This window comes from Xiphophorus couchianus, chromosome 5 (assembly GCF_001444195.1).
Source record: "Xiphophorus couchianus chromosome 5, X_couchianus-1.0, whole genome shotgun sequence".
Lineage (NCBI taxonomy): Eukaryota > Metazoa > Chordata > Actinopteri > Cyprinodontiformes > Poeciliidae > Xiphophorus > Xiphophorus couchianus.
Genome location: NC_040232.1, coordinates 10,600,848 through 10,622,388, shown reverse-complemented (window position 1 = coordinate 10,622,388; position 21,541 = coordinate 10,600,848). Strand labels below are relative to the sequence as shown.

The window sequence follows — 21,541 nt, the reverse complement described above, 5'->3', positions numbered from 1 at the left end:
TCTACACTGGAAATGCAGCTTACAGTTGATATTCCTGTGTGAAACGTGCTGAGAACAGAACATGTAATGTATATCCAGTCAGAGGAACTTTGATATGCTGAATTAAAAAAATATCAATACTAGTAAAATAGCATTCCCTTATAATGCTGCATAAGATTTTATACTTTTATTTCAAACATTTACTGTGGCCTGAAAAGCTTACTTGTTCAGTTCTCTGTATATGTTTCACACAGTAAAACCACACTGTCTTCTACCTTCATTCCCTTTGTAAATAATTATAGGCTTCTCTGTAAAGAAAAAAAGAAAAAAAACAACAACCAACCAACAGTTTTATAACAGTGTCAGCATTAACAGCAGTGATGGTTTTAAACTGGACTGGTTCCAATAAGGTAAAAGTCCACTTGGTCTGTCTCAGATTAGACTCAGCGACTGAGAGCAAACTAATCTGGAAATTTACTGAACGAAGACGCCAGGAAACTGGTTAACTGCTTATGAAGTTCTAACAAAAACTTCACACCAGAAACACAAAACTTCCTACTTAGCATAAAAATATAGTGTTCTGAAAATAAAGGGCATAAATAAAGAGGATGTTTCCGTAGAAACATCCTCATTCATTACATCATAATTCACCAGAAGAACGCCAGGGTGTTTATTTTTACATTCAAAGAGAATTTTCTCTGTCAAACAAAAAGAAAAGAAATTCCAGAACTGGGTGAAATTCGCAGTGCCTCGCTGAGAAATGCATGATCAGGCAGGATTTGGACCTCATAGTGTCCCTCATCAGTTTTAAACTCAGGTTTAACATGAAGTATGCTTTGACAAAAGATTCATGCAGTAAATATCAACCTTCCCTATCAAGTTCTATATAAACCGGTCTGACCAGCTTTGCACAAACAAGGTCATTTTATCTGACAAGTTCATCTGTTAGAACAGTCATTCTGAAAGAGAAAGTGCCCTTGCATTTTTTCATCCTCACGAGTTTAATTAAACGGGGTGTGTATGTGGGGAGGCATTTTTTATTATTTCCACTGGCTGGATCTGGCCTGGTAGCTTTCTTCTGTGATTTACATTTTAACATGCCAACGTCACACAATTGAATTTAAACCTCCGAAATGATCACTGCTACATAGAAAAACAGTCAGCATCACAAATTGTAAATCTTAAAGGGAGGACAGAAACCACACAACCAAGGAGGGAATGTCACTATTTCAGTAGCTGAGCCAACTCAGCATTATTGCTCTTAATGAGGACCATTCAAATAAAGCACCTTCTTGTCCTCACATTTCAGTGGTGAAATGCATTATTTCTGTTTAGCATTATACGTCAATGTCCCACCATCACAAATGGAGCAGAGACAGGCCCCTATGTGAAAGCAAAAGTATTCACAAGCGTATTATAATTCCTTGAAGGCTAGAGTGAGAGAACACTCCTACTTGACTGCCCACTTTAAGAGGTCAAGAATGAGCAGCTGCTTAGATATTTGAATGAAGAAATTCAGCTGTGTACATAGGACATGCCAAGATTGGAGCTTTCTCTTGAGAACATACATCTGCACAATCCCCATTGTCATCTGATTTCTTTCACACATCCGGCATGATCAGGAGGTCGTTCACACCCGGGAGTTTGGAAAAACAGATGATCTCACTGCAGCACGAAGAATGGCTATACTTTTAACCGTGGGAGTCCTACCTACTAGAACATGTTTAGTATCTTTAATATAAAAGAAATGGTGGCCAAATTACATCCTCAATCCTTTCATTTTCTTCACCTAATTATTACACAACTATCGGACGAGAGATGTATTACACCCTGCAGAGGATGTCAGTCCATAACAGGACCAGACAAGACAGACAACAGTGCAGACTGGTTTTGCACTGAGATACAAAACCTTTTTACACTAAGAACCAGAAGCATCTAGAAACAGAGCAAAACTATTTTTACATGGTCAGGTGAAACTGGAAAACAAACTAAAAAGAGTTTGCCTTGCTCCGCTGTCGTAGGGACAGATACAGGAAATCCTTCCTGCCACATGCCATCTCACTGTACAATAAAAGCTAAATCATTGTTCTGCACTAATCAGTCCAATTTTGCACAACTGCACTGTGGCACACTTGCTGTACATATATTTACATGTACATATCTGCATTTTTTTTGAATCTTTGCAAGGACTGCAGAGAGGATCATCGGGGCCCCCCTTCCCTCCATTCAGGACATTTCATCCCAGCGCTGCGTGTCCCGAGGCCGAAACATCATCAGTGACCCCTCACACCCCCACCATGGACTGTTCTCCCTGCTGCCCTCTGGAAAGAGGTTCCGCAGCATCCGGTGCAGGTCCACCAGGTTCCAAAACAGCTTTTTCCCACTTGCCATCAGACTGCTGAACTCTTAACTGGACTGCGCTCAAAAACTGGTCTCCACTTCATACCTTGCACATGTACATAGCTAAATAACTTCTATTTTACTGTCATTCCTGCACTTTATATTTTATATTTAGATTTATATTCCGGAGTAACCTCATAACATTGGAACCTCAAAACATTGTTCTGAGCCGTATGCAACGAAATTTCGTTCTGTATACACCCTGTGCATGCAAAATGATAATAAAGTCAGTCTAAGTCTAAGTCTAAGTTAAGTTGCTTTTCATATTAACAGCATTTTATATTTTACAATTTATAGCATTTTATATTTTATTTTTATTTTATCTACAACTACTACTCAGTGGTAGTTGTTATTGTGTCTTGTCTCTATGCTGTAACTGCAAAGTAATTTCCCTGCTGGGATGAATAAAGTACTTCTATTCTATTCTATTCTATTCTATTCTACTAACAGAGCTAAATGGGAAATGCACCCAAAAAGTCATATAAGCTTTAATAAAAATTAGTATAAAGAAAAACCCACGAATTGTGATAGATTTTATATGATTTAAATAATCCTTAGGCATTAAAAAATGTAATATTTTTTTCCATTCAGGTGGAAAACATGTAGCTAGACTGAAATATATATGTCACCAATTAAAGCATGTAGTATGTCCCTATTTGACCTTTCTGATTATCGTTCATAGACCCTTTCTATTACACTGTAATGCACTTCAAGTAGTCAAACTGTAGCTCACAAAATTGAACAAATCAGAAAAATATTTCTTTATTTTAAAAAAATCTGTAACAAATCACTGCTATCAAAATATAGGACCCCTTGTAAATCAGTCCATCTGCTTAAAAACACACTCTGGAGCAACAAACTGACAGCCACAGAACCTGGTACGCCACCTGCAGGCCGCTGTAGATACCTGGCTGACCTGCAGGTAGTACTTTGTGGCGCACTAGTCTGACGAAGTTGCTTTTATGTAAGTATATCACAACAAATAGAGTGTAAAGTCGATTTTTTTTCCAGCATGGAAAAATGTTTCTAAAGTTAGCTTTCAATTCCACGACAAGGTTCAGAGATCAGAGAATAGTATGCAAAAGAACATTTGTCCCTTTTTCCCTTCATTTCCTTTATACTAATAACAAAATTATAATCTAAATGCTGTAATTGCTCTAGAAATGTGAACTTAATTAAAAAAGAGTGAAATAGATTTTTTGTGTACTTCATTAAAATGTGAATCGAAACCTCAGTTTTACTGTAAAATAAGTGGTAGGCGCATAGATACGCTGTATTTATTCAACCTCTATCATGATTTTGCCTTTTTCTTTTGCAATTAAAGGCTGACAAGATTTCCACATTACAAACGACACAGCTCTAACCAGCAGTCGATGCAAAGCAGTCAACATTTGAATTTAACATTTGAATACATTTGAAATCGAGAATAGGAGGTCCTTTGTTTTATAAACATGTACTACAAGCTTATAAATGACGCCTTCAGACAAGTGACCGACTTTTTAAAAAAATAGTCACTTTATATCGAAAGAAAAACCCGAAACGGAATTTTTCGTCGGAATGTCTTTTATCCGAATAAAAAGCGAAGGTAAAAACGTACTTCGTGGCGTTTAGGTGACCTGAAGTCAGTTAAAAAGGCGGACTACACTGAACGGCACGCTGTTTCCGACGGCTTTTCTTTCCCTCGACACTTCAGCCACCTCACAAGGTGTACCTCAGCGTGGGGTCAAATGTATGGACCGCATGACACATACCACAGCGGTGTATCATTCCAAATAATAATATATATAGTCTAGTATACTTACCACAAGCTCCTCTGTCAACCCGTGAGTTCTACATGAATGGTAATGGCACGGCAGCTGCAGCCTATAGGCTATCCTGTTCTTAGTTTCACTTTCAGTATGAGTAAATTCAACAAGGAGGATGGGCTTGTCTCCATCCAGCAATGTAATAAAATACTGCAGATGGAAAATGTTTGCTTGAGGTTGTTTACATAAACAGGCACACCGGCGTCACCACAAGATGCTGTCCGGAGGGGGCTTAAGTCAGTGACCACCTACATCAATTTATCTGGGAAGACTAAGGGGGCAAGGGGGCCAATTATGCTTCTTTTAAAAAGTTAGGATATGTTTGTGAGCTATAAAAGCATGTTCATTACATTTTTTGCAACAAATCACTCAGATGATAAGATTTGACTTTGCTCAATTGTATCTTGGACTCTTTTCAGAATGAGCTGTTTTAGATAAAGCTTCTTGTCACTTTATAACAAATTTCCAAATGAGCTCCCTAACTCAACATTTGCATTCATACTTTTTCTTACACGATTGCACTTTATGCGTGTGAAAATGGCTGCAAACCGATGCAAACAATTGTACAACGCTCAGACCCAGAAGAAGAAACGGAGCCTCCTGCGCAACCATCAAGAATGCAGTTTGTGAATGGAAAGTCAAGATCAAAACACTTGTCTTTTCCAACAGCCATTGTACAGCGCATACAGCGGTAAAACCAGCAGATCAAAGTGATGGTGCACCACTTGGGTTGCTAGGAGACGGGCTGGGCTTGGCTGGAGTTGCTTACAGAAAGAATAACTCATTGCCCATCCATTGTGACTTAATAATCAGGAGGTTATTAAGTCAACTTATCATCAACTAAGTCAAATTATTACCAGAAAACAGCTCTGTGCTGATCTCTGCTGATCCCCATGTTCAAAGAAGAGAAATCCAGAGTCTTGGAGCCTCTGAAGAAAAGATTCTGTTTCCTTTTGTTTTCAGTTTAGTATGGTCCTCAGGGAACTACTGGGGATAAACGGAGGTCCTCCATTACAACCCTGTGATTGCTGATCTCCGAGACTTGGAGTCCAAATCTGAACAAGAATCTTGAAACACACAACAAAACACACAGAAAGCCAACAATGTAGGCCACATTTCGTCAGAAGCTTGATAGATGAATTCTGACAAACCTGCAACCGGTCTGGGGAGATTCTGGGCTTGGCACATGTAAAGTGTGCTGCCATAATCTAGATGTGGCGAAACAAAAGCACAAGTTATCATTTACAGCTCAGGCGAGAGACAATGGAACCAAGTTTGGCAACATTTTACCTCACCTTATCTTCTTAGGGATGGCTGAACATGGCAACCCATTTTTAGACTGGAATGAAAAGAAGTAGACCATCTAGTTTATTTTTTTTTTAAATCCCTGCCATTCTTCTCTTTTTAGAGGCAGTATGAGTGCAGTTTTCTTTAATATTTTTGTCAAGCCCACCTTTCTATCCAGCGTGTTCCAGTTCTGGCCTTGAAATACATCCACAAGTGTTCTCCCAATTAACTCAAATGTGTCAGTTAATCTATTAGTGGTTTCTAAAGGCATGGCATTATTGTCTGGGCTTTCTCTCTTTGTTTAAAGAGATCATAATTCTCTTTTTATGTAAGCTTCTCAATTTGAAGACATTCATAAATAAATATCTATTCTTTCTCTCGTTATTGTGGCACTTTGCAAACATAAATCATTTTGATAATCCTAATTGACCTAACACAAGACGTTTTGTCTAATTTAACTTAAGACAGTGAAAATTATGTAGTTTCAACTGTTTACACCAAAGCGTAGGAATTTTTCTCCACTTTCACACTGTGCAAGCTTGTCATTAAGGTAGATTGTTTTGGCTTTCTGTACAATCCACCACCACCAAAAAAAAAAAAAAAAAAAAGATCTCCCTGATGGGACATAATCTATTTGTCACCAAAACATGAGCAGAATCCCCCGAGTAGACAGAAACACACAGCTGGTCCAGTTCACGGTCAAAACTGATCTTTAATGTTCAGTTCCACTTGTGCCATTTCTTCATTTCAGATTTCTGCAGTGACTTACATCCAGCATGACCACTTTTAAGGATGCAAACAGACATGTCTCACATAAGAAATGCTTAAAGAAAACACATCACAGGAGAAAAACATCATGTATCTAAAATGTTTGGTTAATTTTTTTTGTTCCCTTCTTCGATGACAGCTGGTGGACACAGCGGTCATGCACATGGGTGCTATGGACTGAATACTGTCACATGAAATGTACAAAACGATTGTTCCAAACTTCCACTGAGCAGGAATAATATCAGGGTAAAAGGGTGAAAGAAAGGCCGGGCTGTCATAAGGTCACTTTTCAAATCTAAGATACACTTAGAAGTCAGGACCAAGAACATCAACAAAACTGGGTGTTTCAGGTAAGTAGCGGTGTGGCACAGTTCAGAGTGAACTTACATGTAAAACATGAGGCGGTGGGGCTTCAATGATCTAGGGTTAGTGGCTGCAATTTTAATGGAAAGAAAATCTGTTTTCATACATTTGATGAAAGGTACTTCCATCTTTTAGAGTAAAATTTATGTGGCTTCAGTGTGATATCAATACTATTTTCAGTACAAATACTTCAACTTCATGCAACAACCATACAACAAATTATTGTAATTTAAGAAAAACAAAAACTTAAGAGGTAAAATTAATTTAAAAAATCTTCACAGTAAAGTTTTTCCTCACATCCATACAGACCAGACAAGCATGCAAGATGGGAGAAAAAAATAAAACAGTACAAACAGCAGTTACTGTGTTCAAACGTATGATCGAATCGCCCAGAGCTTGTGCTGCTCAAGTAACACTAGAGTTTTACGGTGGGCTGTTGTAAGCAGTATGAGCCTCGCACCCTGCTTGGCCGCTCTAATTTCAGGGGCAAAGGCCGATTTCCAACCATAAAAAATAGGAGTACATAAAGTGCTTCTGTTAAAATAAACAATAAAAACAGTACAAAAACAGCTTTCCAAAAACAGGTATCAAAACAATGCACTTGGGGATATGGAGAAGGTGGGTGTCTGCTGGACTTTAGATGTTTCCTGAAATATGAGCCGATTTTTGTTTTGAAGAGAAAACAAAAAAGATGAGTTCAGGGATGAGAGGAGGTAAGGAGGAGAAGTTGTGTGGCGTTTAACCCAGGATGAGGCTGGACTTGCCCCCCGGGGGATTTCGGCGGCCAGGTGGTCCACCTGCAGCGGGCTCCTCAGCCTGCGGGGGCTCCTCCTGCGGCTCTGGAGCCGGATTTGGTTCTGCAGCGATGTTTTCTGAAAATGGACAGATGCGTCATGTTTGTAGAAAGAAAACAAGACGGTAACACCTATAACCTGGCCAGGCCAAACACACCCTTCTGGATTCCCGCCTGGTCTGATCATTCTCGTAAAATCGCATTCATGGAAATCTAAACATGCCTCTCCTGTTTAAAGCCTCTTAAAACTAAACTAACTTGAATTATTTCTTTGCAATCTCTGGATACAAAAAAACAAAAAAAAATCCCTAGCTTATTTTCAAAAAGCACTGATTGATGTGGTTAAAGCCATTCTTTAGCAACCTAGCTGGGAAAATCCACAAGGTCTTTCATGAACGTTACAGAATGGAATGAGGAAAGAACCTGCTTACCATTATCACACACAGAATTATCTCCATCCTAAAAAAAGACAAGACAGAGACAGATAGGAGGTCAGCATACCTTTTTAGCCTTTTTTTTTTTAGCAGCCTTTGGCTGCTAATAAAAGCAACAGGCCTGAGAAAGCTGCATACATTATGACACCTCTGTGTTTTTTCCAGTCTATAAATAATTCCGATGAACGAACTGCCACAAAAAACGACACATCAGTAGTGCAAGCCTGTTCTCTGAGTACGTTAAAACTGAAATGTCAAACACCCACCTACAGTGGATCTCAAAAGTATAAACGCCTCTTTAAATGTCAAGTTTATTAATTGACACTTATCGTTTTGACATATTTTTCCTCCTCTAATTTGATGTGGGGTAGGCAAGCATATGCCTTTGCTTCAGTCTATTCATTTTTTGGTAAATTATAGGTTTGCAAAGTAATATTTTGTTTTGTTTTCTTTGTGTAACGCTGTTAATTTACCAACAAAAGTGTAACTGAACATATATTCTGTACAGTTGAGCTAAAAATAAAATAATCTACCGGTTTGGAAATCTGAAGAAATAAAAAACTACAATAACCTGATGTTACATGAATGTAAACATCAAAACTGATACTTTGTTGAAGTGCCTTTTGATTCAGGTTCTGTCTTTATTGCCACGCCGATCAATCAACCATCAATCTGATTAACCAGAAATAAACTTCAGCTGTTCAAGTAAGGTTTTTTCTGATATTAGTACCCTGTAGCTAATGCCAATAGTAGCAGAGAGAATCACTTTACCTATGACTTTATTAACAAATACTTAATAGTCTGTCACCCTAAATCTCTTCATTCTGTCCCACTCCCACTTTCATCGAAATTGCCTAGGGTTATCACGCATGTTTTATATTTTCTTTACCTGGGCAGTGCCTCTGTAAACATAAAGGATTTATAAAGCAGACACCAAACTGGAAAAACTACTACACTCCCTCTCAAAATAAAAAGGAAATAATAGGATTAGTTCTTTGGGGCTTTCCACATCTATTCAATCTCTACAGACATGTTGGGTAAATTGAAGCTTTGCTAGTCAGGTTTTCATACAATATCCTGATGATGTGACTATTTTACTACAGGAGCTAAAATGAAAAATTAGAGCACCAACAAAAAATAGCCCAAGCTTCCAACTGTGTTATGGTGTGATAAAAACCAGACCAGAACCTTTAGGACCAGAATTCATGTCTGCCAAAAACAACACTGAGCATCAATAAAGAAAACTTTGTCTTATACTGAAACATGAGATTGACACCATGCTGCTCTGGCGTGCCTTTCCTTTAGCGGCATCAGTCGAATTAAACGTGTCACATTAAAGATGAAACTAAAGAGCCTGGTTTTTGCATGCTTACTTTTAAGCAGAATATCACAGTCAGTGAAATATGAACTTTACTTGATAATAATGCTTAAAAAATGTGCTGATTTGACTTTTTAATGTTTCCTATAGCCTATTTTTACAAAACGTTTGTGTCTTAAAGCCACAGAGACGAATACTCAACCTGCTGATGTCCCATACAAAGGTAAACTTTTAGAAATGAAGTGAAAAATATTTACTGCTGTTACGTTAAAAAGAATATAAAATACTTTTTTCAGTACACTCATCACAAATGTATTCATAAGGTTTAAAATAATCATTTACCAAGTTGTTTTTTTTGGCAGCCATTTTTTTATGTCTTAATGGTCATGATTATTGCAATCCACAGTGTGAGAAAACTATAAGTACTACTACTACAACTAGTACAATAAACCTGTGTCACCATGAATGTTTTGTTTTAGATAACAATGACAGTTCCCTTTTTAGATCTCACCAACTATAAAAGTACCAGTGGATCCTTTTTGCAGTTCCATTGTTTTCTGTCTGAATATGAAAGTTTATATGACTGCACACATCAATTAATGTGTCAAGGAGCAAGGGGTTTTTCAAGGTGTGAGACAGCAAATAAACAACTTCCCCCCCCCGCTGATCCCACCCACCCACATTATCACAACGATTTCTGGACATTTTTTGCTGTGTCATTGCTGTTTCCATACACGTTTCACTAACGTTGTGGGGTTTACCCGCTTTAGTTACACGTAGCGCCACGTTATTTGATGCTTCAGTTGCCTTTTCATTTACAGAGCTGAAAGTATGAACTACTTTCTGTTGTGACCGGAGTTCATTTATCCTTCTGTAAAAAAAATTGAATCCAGGATCTTTGCTGACAACACCGTGGCACTGGATTTGGATCTGGATTTGAGCATCTTCAGATCCAGCCCATGAAAATACAAACTTTATGGTCATACTTTCATCGTTTTTTCTTTTTTATCTTGCATGGTCTAAACTGTCTCCTTACTCCCCACAGCTTTAAGTACTAACATTTTTCAATTTCATTTTTTTTTTTAAATTTTGTCTCTGACATAGGTTTGGTGAACTTGACTAAATGTTTGTAGTTACTTTTTCCAGGTTTTATTTCCCTCATATCACTCCCCCTTTGGTGCTATTGCTGAGGAGCCCCAAACTTTGAAAAGCCCTGTTCAAGTTTACATCAGTCACATTCAATTTTGTAGAAAGGATTTAGTAACATAAACAACCAACATTAACAGATCATGGCATGACATGGGACTGATGTCCTACAGGTATAAACACATTGCTTTTGTACTGGACATCCAAAGTTTGTTTTTTCTGTTACATATGAATAAATAGGCCAATAAATGAGTTTACAGTTACCGTACATTTAGTTCAAAGTTCATGAGATGTTGTCGCTAAGAATACTTAGGAACAACACTTGTGCCTGTTTGCGTGTCACTACTGTGACTAGAAATAAAGTACCGTACTCAACTCAACTAGCAGAATATTTGATAGCTGTAACTCTAACAGAGAAGGTCGTATCAGTCTGAAGCAGATTAATATCACCAGCCACCCGTACTTAGGTGATTCTCTAGGTGGGCTGCTCGTCACTAGAGGAACATATTGCAAAGTCCAAACCAAACACACACACACAGTGAAAAAACAAATGCAACAACAAAAAAATGCTGCAAACAAAATATGTTGCACTGAAAGAAAATGGAAGCAAAAACCTGAGATTAAGAAAACAAATGCAAACAAAAAATGCTGCTACCTCATACAAGATTAAGCAAACAACAAACAAAATTCTGTAACCAGATAAAATGTTGCAACCACAGGAAATAAAATTTTAAAGAAAAATGCTGCAACTAGCAGAAAAACGACAAATACAAAAAGCAGGAAAAACAGAAGAAAATTGGAGGAAGAAAGAAAAGGTGTGTTATACTTCATGTCTTCTTCAAACACGTGTTTACCAATTTTGTAGAGCAGCAGAATATTTATTCCAGACTTCCCATAGCATTTATCTTTTGTTGTAAAGCTAGCAGGATTCCATTTGTACAGTTTTTGCTATTGCTTCTATTTCCCGCAGTTGCAGCATTTTTCTTGTTTTTTGTTGATTGTAGGTTTTTGCTTCATTTTTCTATGATTGCAGCATTTTCAAAGAAAATGTTACATTTGTCTTTTGCGTTTGTGTGTTTTGGAGATTGCATCATCCATGTGTTTGCAGCGTGTTTTGCAGTCTGCACCCGTCTGTATAATTGGGACCCCTTCACCTTTATGCAAAGTTTAGTGAGTTGCTTGCTCACAAGAACAATGGTTTAGCTTTCTCCCTCAGAAGAGCAGGGCTCTCCAGAGTGTCAACTCACATAGTCTGGAAATGAAGGAGTTTTACAGTAGATTGTCTGTGCTGTTCAACCGAGAACCTGTGGTATTTTATGGCCACAGCCACGCTTTAGCAACTGCTTGGTCTGTCTCTCTAAAAGTGCTTCTTCCTTCACTGACTGTATGATTATTTCTTTACATCATCTTCTCATCTAAGTGCTAGAGAAGACTGTGAACCTCACACAACTTCCTAAAACTGCCTTTCGTACAGTTTTAATCCTTCCTCCTCTCCCTGGACAATTTGGCTTTTATATCCTGACACTCTCTGGTTGCCTCTGGGGCAGATTAGTGGGTTGTTGGTTGGTTGGTTGGTTGGTTGGTTGGTTGGTTGGTTGGTTGGTCGGTTGGTTGACTTCAACACTCGCAGGTCATCCAAGTTGAAAAGCCCCCTGATTCTCAGATTAATGTTTACAGTGAAAGAGGATCAGAGAGGTTCATTTACTTCCTTCCTTCTGCGGAAGTTCTCACTTCCTTATTTTCGCCCCCAGACAAACTCATGATCGGCATAAAGTTCTTACTGTGGCAGGAGCCTCTCCAACGTGATTGGCGCCGTGGTTGACGCCTCTTCTCAGGGGGGCCGATGGCTCTCCGCACAGAACACCTGTGGGTTTTCCTCCTGAAAGGGCGGAAAAAGATGAGAGTCATAAGAGCCGTCATGTCAAATGCCGTCTGATGGACGCTTGTTGTAGCTGGGAAGTCTCGTTTGCAAATGAACGTTATCAGCATTGTTTACATTTTCTGACAGATACAACAGCTTCTCAAACGTTTACATTGCTGAACACTGAATAACATGCTGACAGCCGTTAACCTTTCACAAACATAAAAACATAATTTTGCTTCATGTTTCTTGTTCCATAAACCAACATTTTTAAAAGTTAAAAAATATCTAAATAACTAAAACTCCACAGAATAAAGTCAATATAAATAAATAATGCAAGTTGCATGTAAAAATATCAATTACCAGCTATCAATAACACTAAACACTTTTAACTCTAAAAGGCAAAAACATTTATCAATGTTTCCTTTTACTAAACTCCAATTTGCTTTATCTGTTCAACTGTTAACTTTATATTTGATCTACATAGAAGCTACATCTCGTCTGGTTTTCTTCTTCCTGAAGGGGGGCATTGGCTGAGATAATGCTACATCCTGATCAGATCTATCTAAAGAAAAAAAAGCACCAGAATATGTCTGGATAAATGGATTCCGGTCAATCTTTCAAGCATGGTGGTGGCAGCATGGATGTTTTGTTGCAGCACGAACTGGTTGACTGGTCTGCATTGGCTGCGAGACGACAGCAGCCAAATATAGATAAATTCTCCAAGAAAACCTCTTTAAGAGAGCATTCAAACTGAGCATGATAGGATCGGCAGAGAAGAATGGTATAAAATATCCAAAAAGGTGTGGCTAACTTGTGGAGACATATCCCGTAAGACTGCTGTTGCTACCAAATGTGCAATTGTATCAATCTACAGGTGTATCTACCATTTTAAAACGTTCATATTCTTTATGAAATTTTTAAAACCTGTTTTTACCTTTTCATTATCAAAAATGTTGAGTAGATTTGTTTTCAAGTTATGTCTTTCAGAACAATATAAAGAAAAAGTAAAGGGATGCAAGTACTTTCTGTCTGATGAGTATCGCCTAAATACATGAAAATATCTAAGTACTACAAATAATTAATCCACAGTGGTTAAAGTACATGGATGAATAAAGCTGTTTAAATGTACAGTATGTAACAAAAGTAGGTAATAATGCAATGTGTAAATACAAAATAAGAGTATGGCTTGGCAAAATGATCCAATGCCATTATGACCTGATCAAACCTAAAGAACTTGTAATGGTAGATATTTATTTAAAATGGACAACCACATTTATTTACAGCACATTACAAAGTGAGTATGAACAGATGCATGGTCTGCAGAGAAGGTCAGTAAACACTAAACTATACACGTAAGCATGAAAACACTAAAACTGCAACCATGTGCTCAGCAATCAAAATTCAGCTCTCACAGTCTGACTCAACCAAACTCTTAAAAAGGATATGCCTAGCTCCGGGTGTTCTAGCTCTGTCTGAGGCTCTTCTTGTTTTTTTTTTGTGAATACTGAGAGTTGAGGGCAGCAAAGGGGAAAGTACAACCCACAAACTCAAAACTCTGAAGTTGAAAGTTATGACCCGACATCGTGACCTTCATTTTGTTCATGTCCCACTCCCATCCTAATACGCTTTGGGAACTTTTTTTTAAATTTTTTATTAAAAATTCCACTTTCTCACCAGTTGTCATTACAATCGATCTGTTCACAATCTTTCATTTGAACCGAGACAGAAGAGCACTCATTTCCTGCAGTGTAGGCTTTTTCTCAGACTTCTATTAAAGAACTGAGTACAGAAAACACAGATGGAAGTCATCCCAGTTTCTGGAATGCAGCAACAGTTTCTCTAATGACAAACACTTGCTTGTTATCAAGCAGGTTTTGCAGGGAGCCGAAACCAGTAAGGTTTTAGCTTTTTAATCGTCTTTATTGAGTCAAATCCCTCAGGTAAATGTGAACTTGTGCATGTGGAGAGTGTGAGGATTGATGTAGAGCAAAGAGAGCAGTAATCCAGTTCAAGAAGTCTTTATCACAGTAAGCTCCCTTTTTTCATTTCTCCCTTCTCTATTCTATCAGATTTTCCATGTTGAGACAAGTTAGACAAAAAATAATAAAAGAGGCACAATTAGGGACATCATTAAGAGAGTTCCTGCCTTAACAAGCAACACAATGAGACCTACTATCAATTTCTCTTCGAAAAGCAGAAAGGTATGCTACAAACTAAGTACAGCTGCCTAGAATGACAAAGTCATCTCCACCTAGAAATAACATGCACTACCACAATGGTTTTGGTGTTTCTTTAAAAACTGCCATTCCGCACACCATTTCACCCCTTCTGCTAACAGGACACAAATCCCACAGATAGTTTGAAAAGCAAATTAAAAAAAAACCTAGACACCTTGACGCTTTATTTATAGAAACAACAAGGTGAATCAAAGAGAAGATTAAAGGGTTTGAGGAGCACATAAATGTTATTGTTATAGTTAACGAGAGGAAAGGGCAGCGGACCTGCCTTCTGGTTTAGTTATTACAAAGCTGTTAACTTTTAAGTCTATACAGTAACAGTGGGGTTTTAAATCTTTTTTATATACTAAAAAAAAATAATAATGCTTAATTACTTTCCAGTCCTGGGTGAACTATGATTTTGAATTACTTCTGAATGAGTCTGGATACAAGCCTCACTAAAATGATGTTTCTGAGGGTGATGTGGACATGGACAAACTGTAGAGTTTTGGGAAGTAGCCCACAGGAACATAGACAAAAGACCATTCAGAGTATCTCTAACTTTGTGTGCACATTTGCTCTGCTAAGAATTGGTTTGTTTCAAGAAAATAAATGAGAAGATTTGATCAGAGTGTAATCCAGTGTGCCATTGGTTCGAAAACAAAAAATACGTTGCAACATTTAGAATATTCAATTTTATCTTTTGAATGCTTGTTAATACCATAAAATGAGCTGCTAACATTGAATACATTTCCATGATGACATATAAAGTTGTATAAATTTGGTGCAGTCTGTTTTGAGTCATCATCGGCTCCACCTCATTTCATTCATTACTGGAATGAATCAGAAATGGATATAGAAAGAGAATTTTTTTTTTTAACAGAAACATTTCATGACCTTCAGTAGACAGAACCAATCTGTCAATCAATATAAACCTTTGAAAACTGATTTAATCCTGATCCAATGTTGGAGGTCTAACAAAGATTTCCCCATTGAACACAGGTACACCACAATAATTTGGAATATTGCAAAAACGTACAATACTTTTGTAACTAATTAGTGAAACTGATGTAGATTAATTATACATAAAGTGAAATACTTCCAAGCCTTGTTTGGGGGTTCTTTAGCATGAATTAAATTTTTGATATGAAGACAACCAGAATGTGGTTCTGCTGAGGTGTAATGGAAGCTCAGGTTGCTTCTGGTCGTCTGCACAGTTGGGTCTGGTGTCGCTCATCTTGGCTCTGACTCCAGTCTTGGTTCTTTTCTTGTGAAGCTTCCCAAATTCTTGAGCGGATTTTGCTTGGTAATCCTCTCAAGGCTGAAGTTATTCCTGTATCTGGTACACTTTTTCCAACCACGTCTCACAATGTTCTAATTTTATTGGATACCAAGTTTTGGGTTTTTGTTATCCTTAAGCCAGAATCATCAAAATTACAAGAAACAAAGACTTTGAAATATTTCACCTTATGTGTAACGAGTTTATATGATATACGAGTGTCATTTTCTGAAATGAGCAACAAAAATATTAAACTTTTTTACAATATTCAAATTTTTTAACCTATACTTGCACTTATGATCATATATTTATAATCAGGTAAAGATTAACTCAACACACAAAGGTAGTAAATATGGCCTTAATACATGTGTGTTGGGTGAATACATCTGTCATTTTTCAATCCAACCCGTAACCTTAAGACAATTTCAGTCTCAGCTAAAGTATCCTTGTTCTGAAAAACAAGAACAAATCTAAGATGAAAAAATTTCCTTTTGACGTCACTTATTCAAGTTTCAATGTACTTCCTATTTTAGATAGAAAAGCAGAAATAAAAGAAGGAATTGAAAAATGAGGTTCGACTTTCTCAGTGAAGTAAATACTGCTAGAACTAAAGGGTATAGCTAAGTGTAAGAGGTTAGAGGAGAAAAAAGGAAATGACAGACATGTATGAAAGTTTCAGTGCGCACTCAGCCTATCAGAAAATATTCTTTAAATAACCCACGGAAATGTTGTTGTGCTCCTCTATCACACATCGTACTTGATGCTATATACTACTGCTTTCTAAAGAGAGAACCAGACTGAGGTGTCTGTTTTTTAAATTATTCTAAAATGTCCATTGGAAGTGTGTAATGCAATAATAACCCTTTCAAAAGAGAGTTAAACTGTGGTGGCTGTACTGATGAAACAGAGACATTTAGTAACTTTTATCAATCATTATTTGGTGAAAGGTACTAAAGTGGTTTCATCAGAAGCGAGCAAAAAGAAGATCGTTGAAAGAGATCTAACATTATCAAAAAGATCTTTAAAAAAACATTCACATGCACTAGAGCAATATTTATAACCATGAAAGGAAATTAAGAAGTCATTTTAATTTGATTATATTTAGAAGGGGATTTCTAGCAGTTCAAAAAGTAAAAAACAATAAAAAATAAATACTGCAGAACATGAAGTAAAATATAAAAAAAAACATTCTACTTATCTACTTAGTATTATATACCAAAATGCTAGTGTCTTCTCAGACTTCAAGTACAGTTTGTTTATTTCTATGAATTAAAAAGGCACCAACTGTTGGGAAACAAAAGGCTAATCAAGTTTAAAGTTAAATTTTTTTAATTAAAATCAGACCGCTTGAATTAGAGCAGCCGAACGTCAAACAAACAACTGCAGGCACAAGGCATGTTTATTTTTGTAAGAAAATTGTAAAAAGGGATCGGCTCATCACGTGCCCTGAACCTTTTGTAGAATGATAAGCTTTAGACCTTTGAACAGGAAGTTTGAGAACCTTTACTGTGATGGAAACTAAAGTGAAGTGCCCCCTCTGGTGTGTAAAGAATTTACAAAAAGTGGATTGTCCATTTCTCTGGAGAACCTTTACTTTTCTTTTACAACTGCAGCACTCTCTCTTCACCATTAATTTCCTCAACAAACAGACTGAACAATAAACCACTTCTTACTGACTCTTATGTACAGGTGATAAGAGCTACATTACTGTGCTACACTGACATCCGGTATTTATTGTTAAAGGTTTGGCTCTCTGCGGTACATCAAAGGTCAGTAATATTGTCTCTGAATAAAAAAGTATGGGAAACACATTGGGAGTAGAAATCCCACTGGGGAAAAAAAACAGGAAACTGAAGTCAAAGTGTAGGGAGCTTTCAGTGAGCTAAAACTGATTTAAAATAAACTTTCTAAGACTTGCAGGTCTTGTCATGTTGTACATTCCAAGTCAGTTGGCTAAAAAACTTGACTTTAAGGACTCATGAGGGAAATGATAAAGACCTGGGCTCTTGAGTCAGACTGAACGAGAGTCAGATAGCTGTCAACTGGCATCTTTGAGGGAAAAAAATTGATTTTCAGAAGTTATTTATTGTCATCTTGTCCAAAAAATCTGTTGTTTTCCATACTTTGAGATGGTGATGTTAATATATTTTAATTTGATTTTAGTTAGAATTTATCATATTCTAAATGTTACATAGTTATAAATGTATCTTTAAATGTCTGGGGATTTTTGTCTTTCACGAATGTTTACAGAATTTTTCATTCTGAATTTTTACAATAAAAAATAGAGGCTAAGATATGGATGTTAGCACATTTATGTCCATTTTTAATTTAGCTTTAAATAGAAATTTGCATACTGTATGCAGACTGTCTCTAAGCCATGAGCTAACAGCTCAACGAGAAATATTATAATTATTTAATATCATGAGACCTTATATAACGAGATCTTGTTACGCCCCTATTATATCCTAAACTCAGACATGTACAGTAACGTGAAGTAACTGTAACGTTAGAGCAACACAAATATTTGAGCTATGTCTCAGGTCATATACCCCATGCTTGGAGGCTGAAAATAAAAACCTCATAATTTTCAATAACCTTTCCACTTACCTTAAATTTTTTTGAAAGTTGGCTAAAAAAAAAAATCAAAAAAGTAAAGCTGTTTTTTTTTTCTACAATCACAACTAATTTTATTTATTCAGCCTCAAAAACAAAAAAAAGGCAAATGCTTTAGCAGAAATTGACATAATATAAAGCTGAAAATTAGTACAACACACAAAAAGCACTAGAAAAGTAAGTAAGATCGTACCTGGTGGGTTGTTCCTTCGATTAGCGTAAGGGTCTTCCGGCTCTGCGAACACACTGGACGCCATCTTGTTTTTTCTGACGGGAGGTTTCTCCTCATCTGCCCCAAGTGAAATGTTGGAGCCGCCACCAGGAGGGCGCAAAACCCTGGAAACATATTAAAGTCACTGCTACCAAACTCTGGATTTTTCTCTTTTATTTTTGTCATTTTCTATTTTTGAGATTTCCAGTTATTCAAGAGACATTACATAAAAACAATAAATGCTACATGCAAGACAAACAACTTAGTCTTTTAGACAAATACAGGTGCGTTTGAAGAAAAAGCATGATGGCCTTTATTGGGGGCCATTGATTTAGTTTTAGATTTTCTTCTGGTCAATTCTTAAACTGAAATGATAAAACATGGATTAGCATTAAAAATCCATCAAGAAACCAAATGATTTTCAGTTAGACCAATCCCAACCAGCTCAGGTTTACTTAGAAAGCTATTATTGTTACAGGTTAATTTTCTAAACTAGAGAAAAGTTACTTTTAGGGTTGCTCAAATGTGAAAAATTGGACTGATATTGATATCCAATAATAACTGCTGTTATTCAAGATTTACCAATATTTTATTTTATCAATTTCTTTTATCCGATTACTTGATTAACCGTAAGAATAATCGATAGATCACTCGATTACTAAAATATTCATTTACAACAGCCCTGCACGATACTTGTCTAGTTTATATTATGTGCCGTATTACATAAAAAACAAGAGATTATTTAACATTATGGATGACTGTACAATCAAGGTCAATCAGACTAAGTGGTGTTTACAACAATGACTAAAGAAAATTCCATTGACACATTTGGTTTGCTATTTGGTTTCTACCTGCAAATGTAACTGTTTATATAGTACACTAAAGAATAATGAAAGCATTTCAAAGGCTTGAAATGAAATCAAAAACATCAAATCCATAAGAAGAGTCTATATTTAAAGTATAACCTCTTCATAACTTTGTTCTGGCATGCTGGATTTTCAACATCAGTCAGGACTCCTCCAGGTCTTGACTGACGTCAAACCATTCTTATTGTCCATTATTAATTCACCAACTTTAAGAGAATGGATTACATCCTCTTTGCTGGGTATTCATCCGGGAAGACCTCAAGTTCAAAATGTCACGGTTGCAATCATTACCACTTTTGCCTTGAGATACAGTACTCCATCCTGCTGAATCATCCCTAAATCTTGCCTGGACTCTTAGAAAAAGTTCCTCTTGGAGTACATTTTGATCTGCCATTTGTTTATGGTAGTAGCTTTAGGCAGTTGTGTGAGTAAGCTTTTGCATCAGAACCAAACTCAAACATGGATTGTATCAGGATGTTTCATTCTTGGCACAAAACAGGGCGCATGAGAGCACTCACATTTTCTTCACCGCACAAATGATTTTCTAGAATAATCAATAGTAGATTTCATAGGAGAAATTAACTTTGCATCTGTCTTCTCTGGTGTCTGTTCTAATAGTCCCTGGATTTTCAGTCTGTCTTTCTTAAATAAAAGTGACTTCTTTGCTGTCACAAAACCTTTTCCTTAAATTTTGGGTTTTACTGTTTGTGGCTACATGTTTTTTAACATGTAAAACAGGACAAATGGATTTTAAGAGGGTGTGAATGGTAATGCTTTACGGATCCTACATTTGTCTCCCTATCAAGCACATCTGACACTTTTCCGTATCAATTAGTTTACCATTAGAACAGAAAACTTTGAGCTTTCATAGAATCACATGTGTTTTTAATTTGACTATTAGAAGAAATAAAGTCAGCTGAGCTCATTGTTTGAAGAGAAAACAGGAAATGGTCACATTTTAGTTTGACCTTTGCTTTTTGCTGAGATTACTAAAAATTGCAAAAGCTTGACACAAATAAACAATTTACTGTAATTTTCCATTTTACATGTGGCATCCAAATATCCTGTTTCATCTGATTGTTTTTAGTGTTTTAAACAAAACATTTTTGGATATAAAGTATTTGATCACACTCCTAACTGGTTTTGAATTATACTGATTTGATTGTATAAATCTTTGGCCAGTTTGTCATGTGAAATGGTTTGAGAAAAGGTTCGTTGTGAATTGCAAATCTATAGGCAGCCTATATTTTGGTTTACCTTTCTAATTACCTCGTTATAAAGTGCTAACTTGTTCACGTATTTTCAGGGGGGAAACACTAAACATCAACAATTGTTAAATGTACATTATTCAGTGCTCAATATTTCTGTAGCGTAAGCAGATTTCTAATAATCCAGATTAATTCAAATCCCACATGTGAAATAAAATGCACACGTGTCAGGTGTGGCCAGCTGTAATATGGCCCTTGTTATCATCAGGCAACATGCTGGGCAGACTGATTCTACATCAGCTGTCGTCTTGACAACTGATCTGAAATGTGCCGAGACCCCACCCTAATGGAGTGACCGATCTGGTGTATGAAATCTTTCTCATACTGTAAACACGACAGCTCTCTCTCACACACACACACACACACACACACACACACACACACACACACACACTCGCGGAAATGTAAAAGGACGTTAGCACCGAGCTGTTAGCTGGGTAGCATTTTTTTTTTTTTTACAAAAGGGATGGTCCATGCATGCTAACTTGCTAGCTATGATTAATAATGCGAATGTTCCGTCATAAAATGCCAAACTGCGGGTTTGACCTGTCGCATTTTAAACATATTAAACGGTTAGTTAAACACAAAATGAAGCCTTTCAGAAAAATTCTATGTTTTCGTTAATTACACGTTGGACCGTTGGTAAAGTCAGGATGCTGAACGTGTGGGCTAAAGCCGTCACATCGGTCTGATTGAAGCCTTTTATTTACCTGGAACTGTTTTTAGCACCGGGCTCCATCCCCTGAAATGTCGTGGTAGTTGTCATTTCTGCACAAAAACGCCGTTACGCTAGTAATAAACCTGTCAGGAGTCACGCAAACTGAACTTGTTTAAACAATGCTTCACCACCTCATCATCGCCCGAACAAGCTAACGTTTCCGAAGCATCAGCATCCACCTGCCTGCAGTCTGAGCCGGAAACCCAGCCTGAA

At 37.0% G+C, this 21,541-nt stretch overlaps 2 protein-coding genes and 1 long non-coding RNA gene across 5 annotated transcripts in view; 1 reads left to right on the top strand and 2 right to left on the bottom strand.

Annotated features, from left to right (window-relative positions):
- Window positions 1-4,328, bottom strand: part of LOC114144213 (titin) — an 18,884-nt gene extending 14,556 nt beyond the window's left edge. For 2 of the 3 annotated variants that reach the window (XM_028016768.1, XM_028016769.1), the window contains exon 1: window positions 4,182-4,328. The gene's annotated coding sequence lies outside the window, so the exon portion shown is untranslated. The remainder of the gene's footprint in view (window positions 1-4,181) is intronic. The other variant, XM_028016767.1, reaches the window with a different exon arrangement.
- LOC114144215 (uncharacterized) overlaps window positions 1-12,931 on the top strand; it is a 15,529-nt gene extending 2,598 nt beyond the window's left edge. The window contains exon 3 of the long non-coding RNA XR_003595442.1: window positions 12,921-12,931. This is a non-coding gene — a long non-coding RNA (uncharacterized LOC114144215). The remainder of the gene's footprint in view (window positions 1-12,920) is intronic.
- On the bottom strand, window positions 6,159-21,541 carry jpt1a (Jupiter microtubule associated homolog 1a). The gene is made up of 5 exons (XM_028016770.1): window positions 21,321-21,541; window positions 18,459-18,601; window positions 12,075-12,172; window positions 7,827-7,854; window positions 6,159-7,474 (listed from the first exon to the last, which is right to left on the bottom strand). The coding sequence occupies exons 1-5, from the start codon at window positions 21,374-21,376 to the stop codon at window positions 7,341-7,343; spliced, it is 459 nt and encodes a 152-aa protein (XP_027872571.1). The 5' UTR covers window positions 21,377-21,541; the 3' UTR covers window positions 6,159-7,340.

What these genes read in the sequence shown, in the direction of transcription:
- jpt1a (XM_028016770.1), bottom strand. Translation starts at nt 21,376, where the DNA reads ATGACAACTACCACGACATTTCAGGGGATGGAGCCCGGTGCTAAAAAC. An exon ending in GGTGCTAAAAACAGTTCCAG is followed by an intron (nt 18,602 to 21,320) that starts GTAAATAAAAGG and finishes ATATGTTTCCAG; the next exon opens with GGTTTTGCGCCCTCCTGGTG. An exon ending in TAATTCTGTGTGTGATAATG is followed by an intron (nt 7,475 to 7,826) that starts GTAAGCAGGTTC and finishes GTCCATTTTCAG; the next exon opens with AAAACATCGCTGCAGAACCA.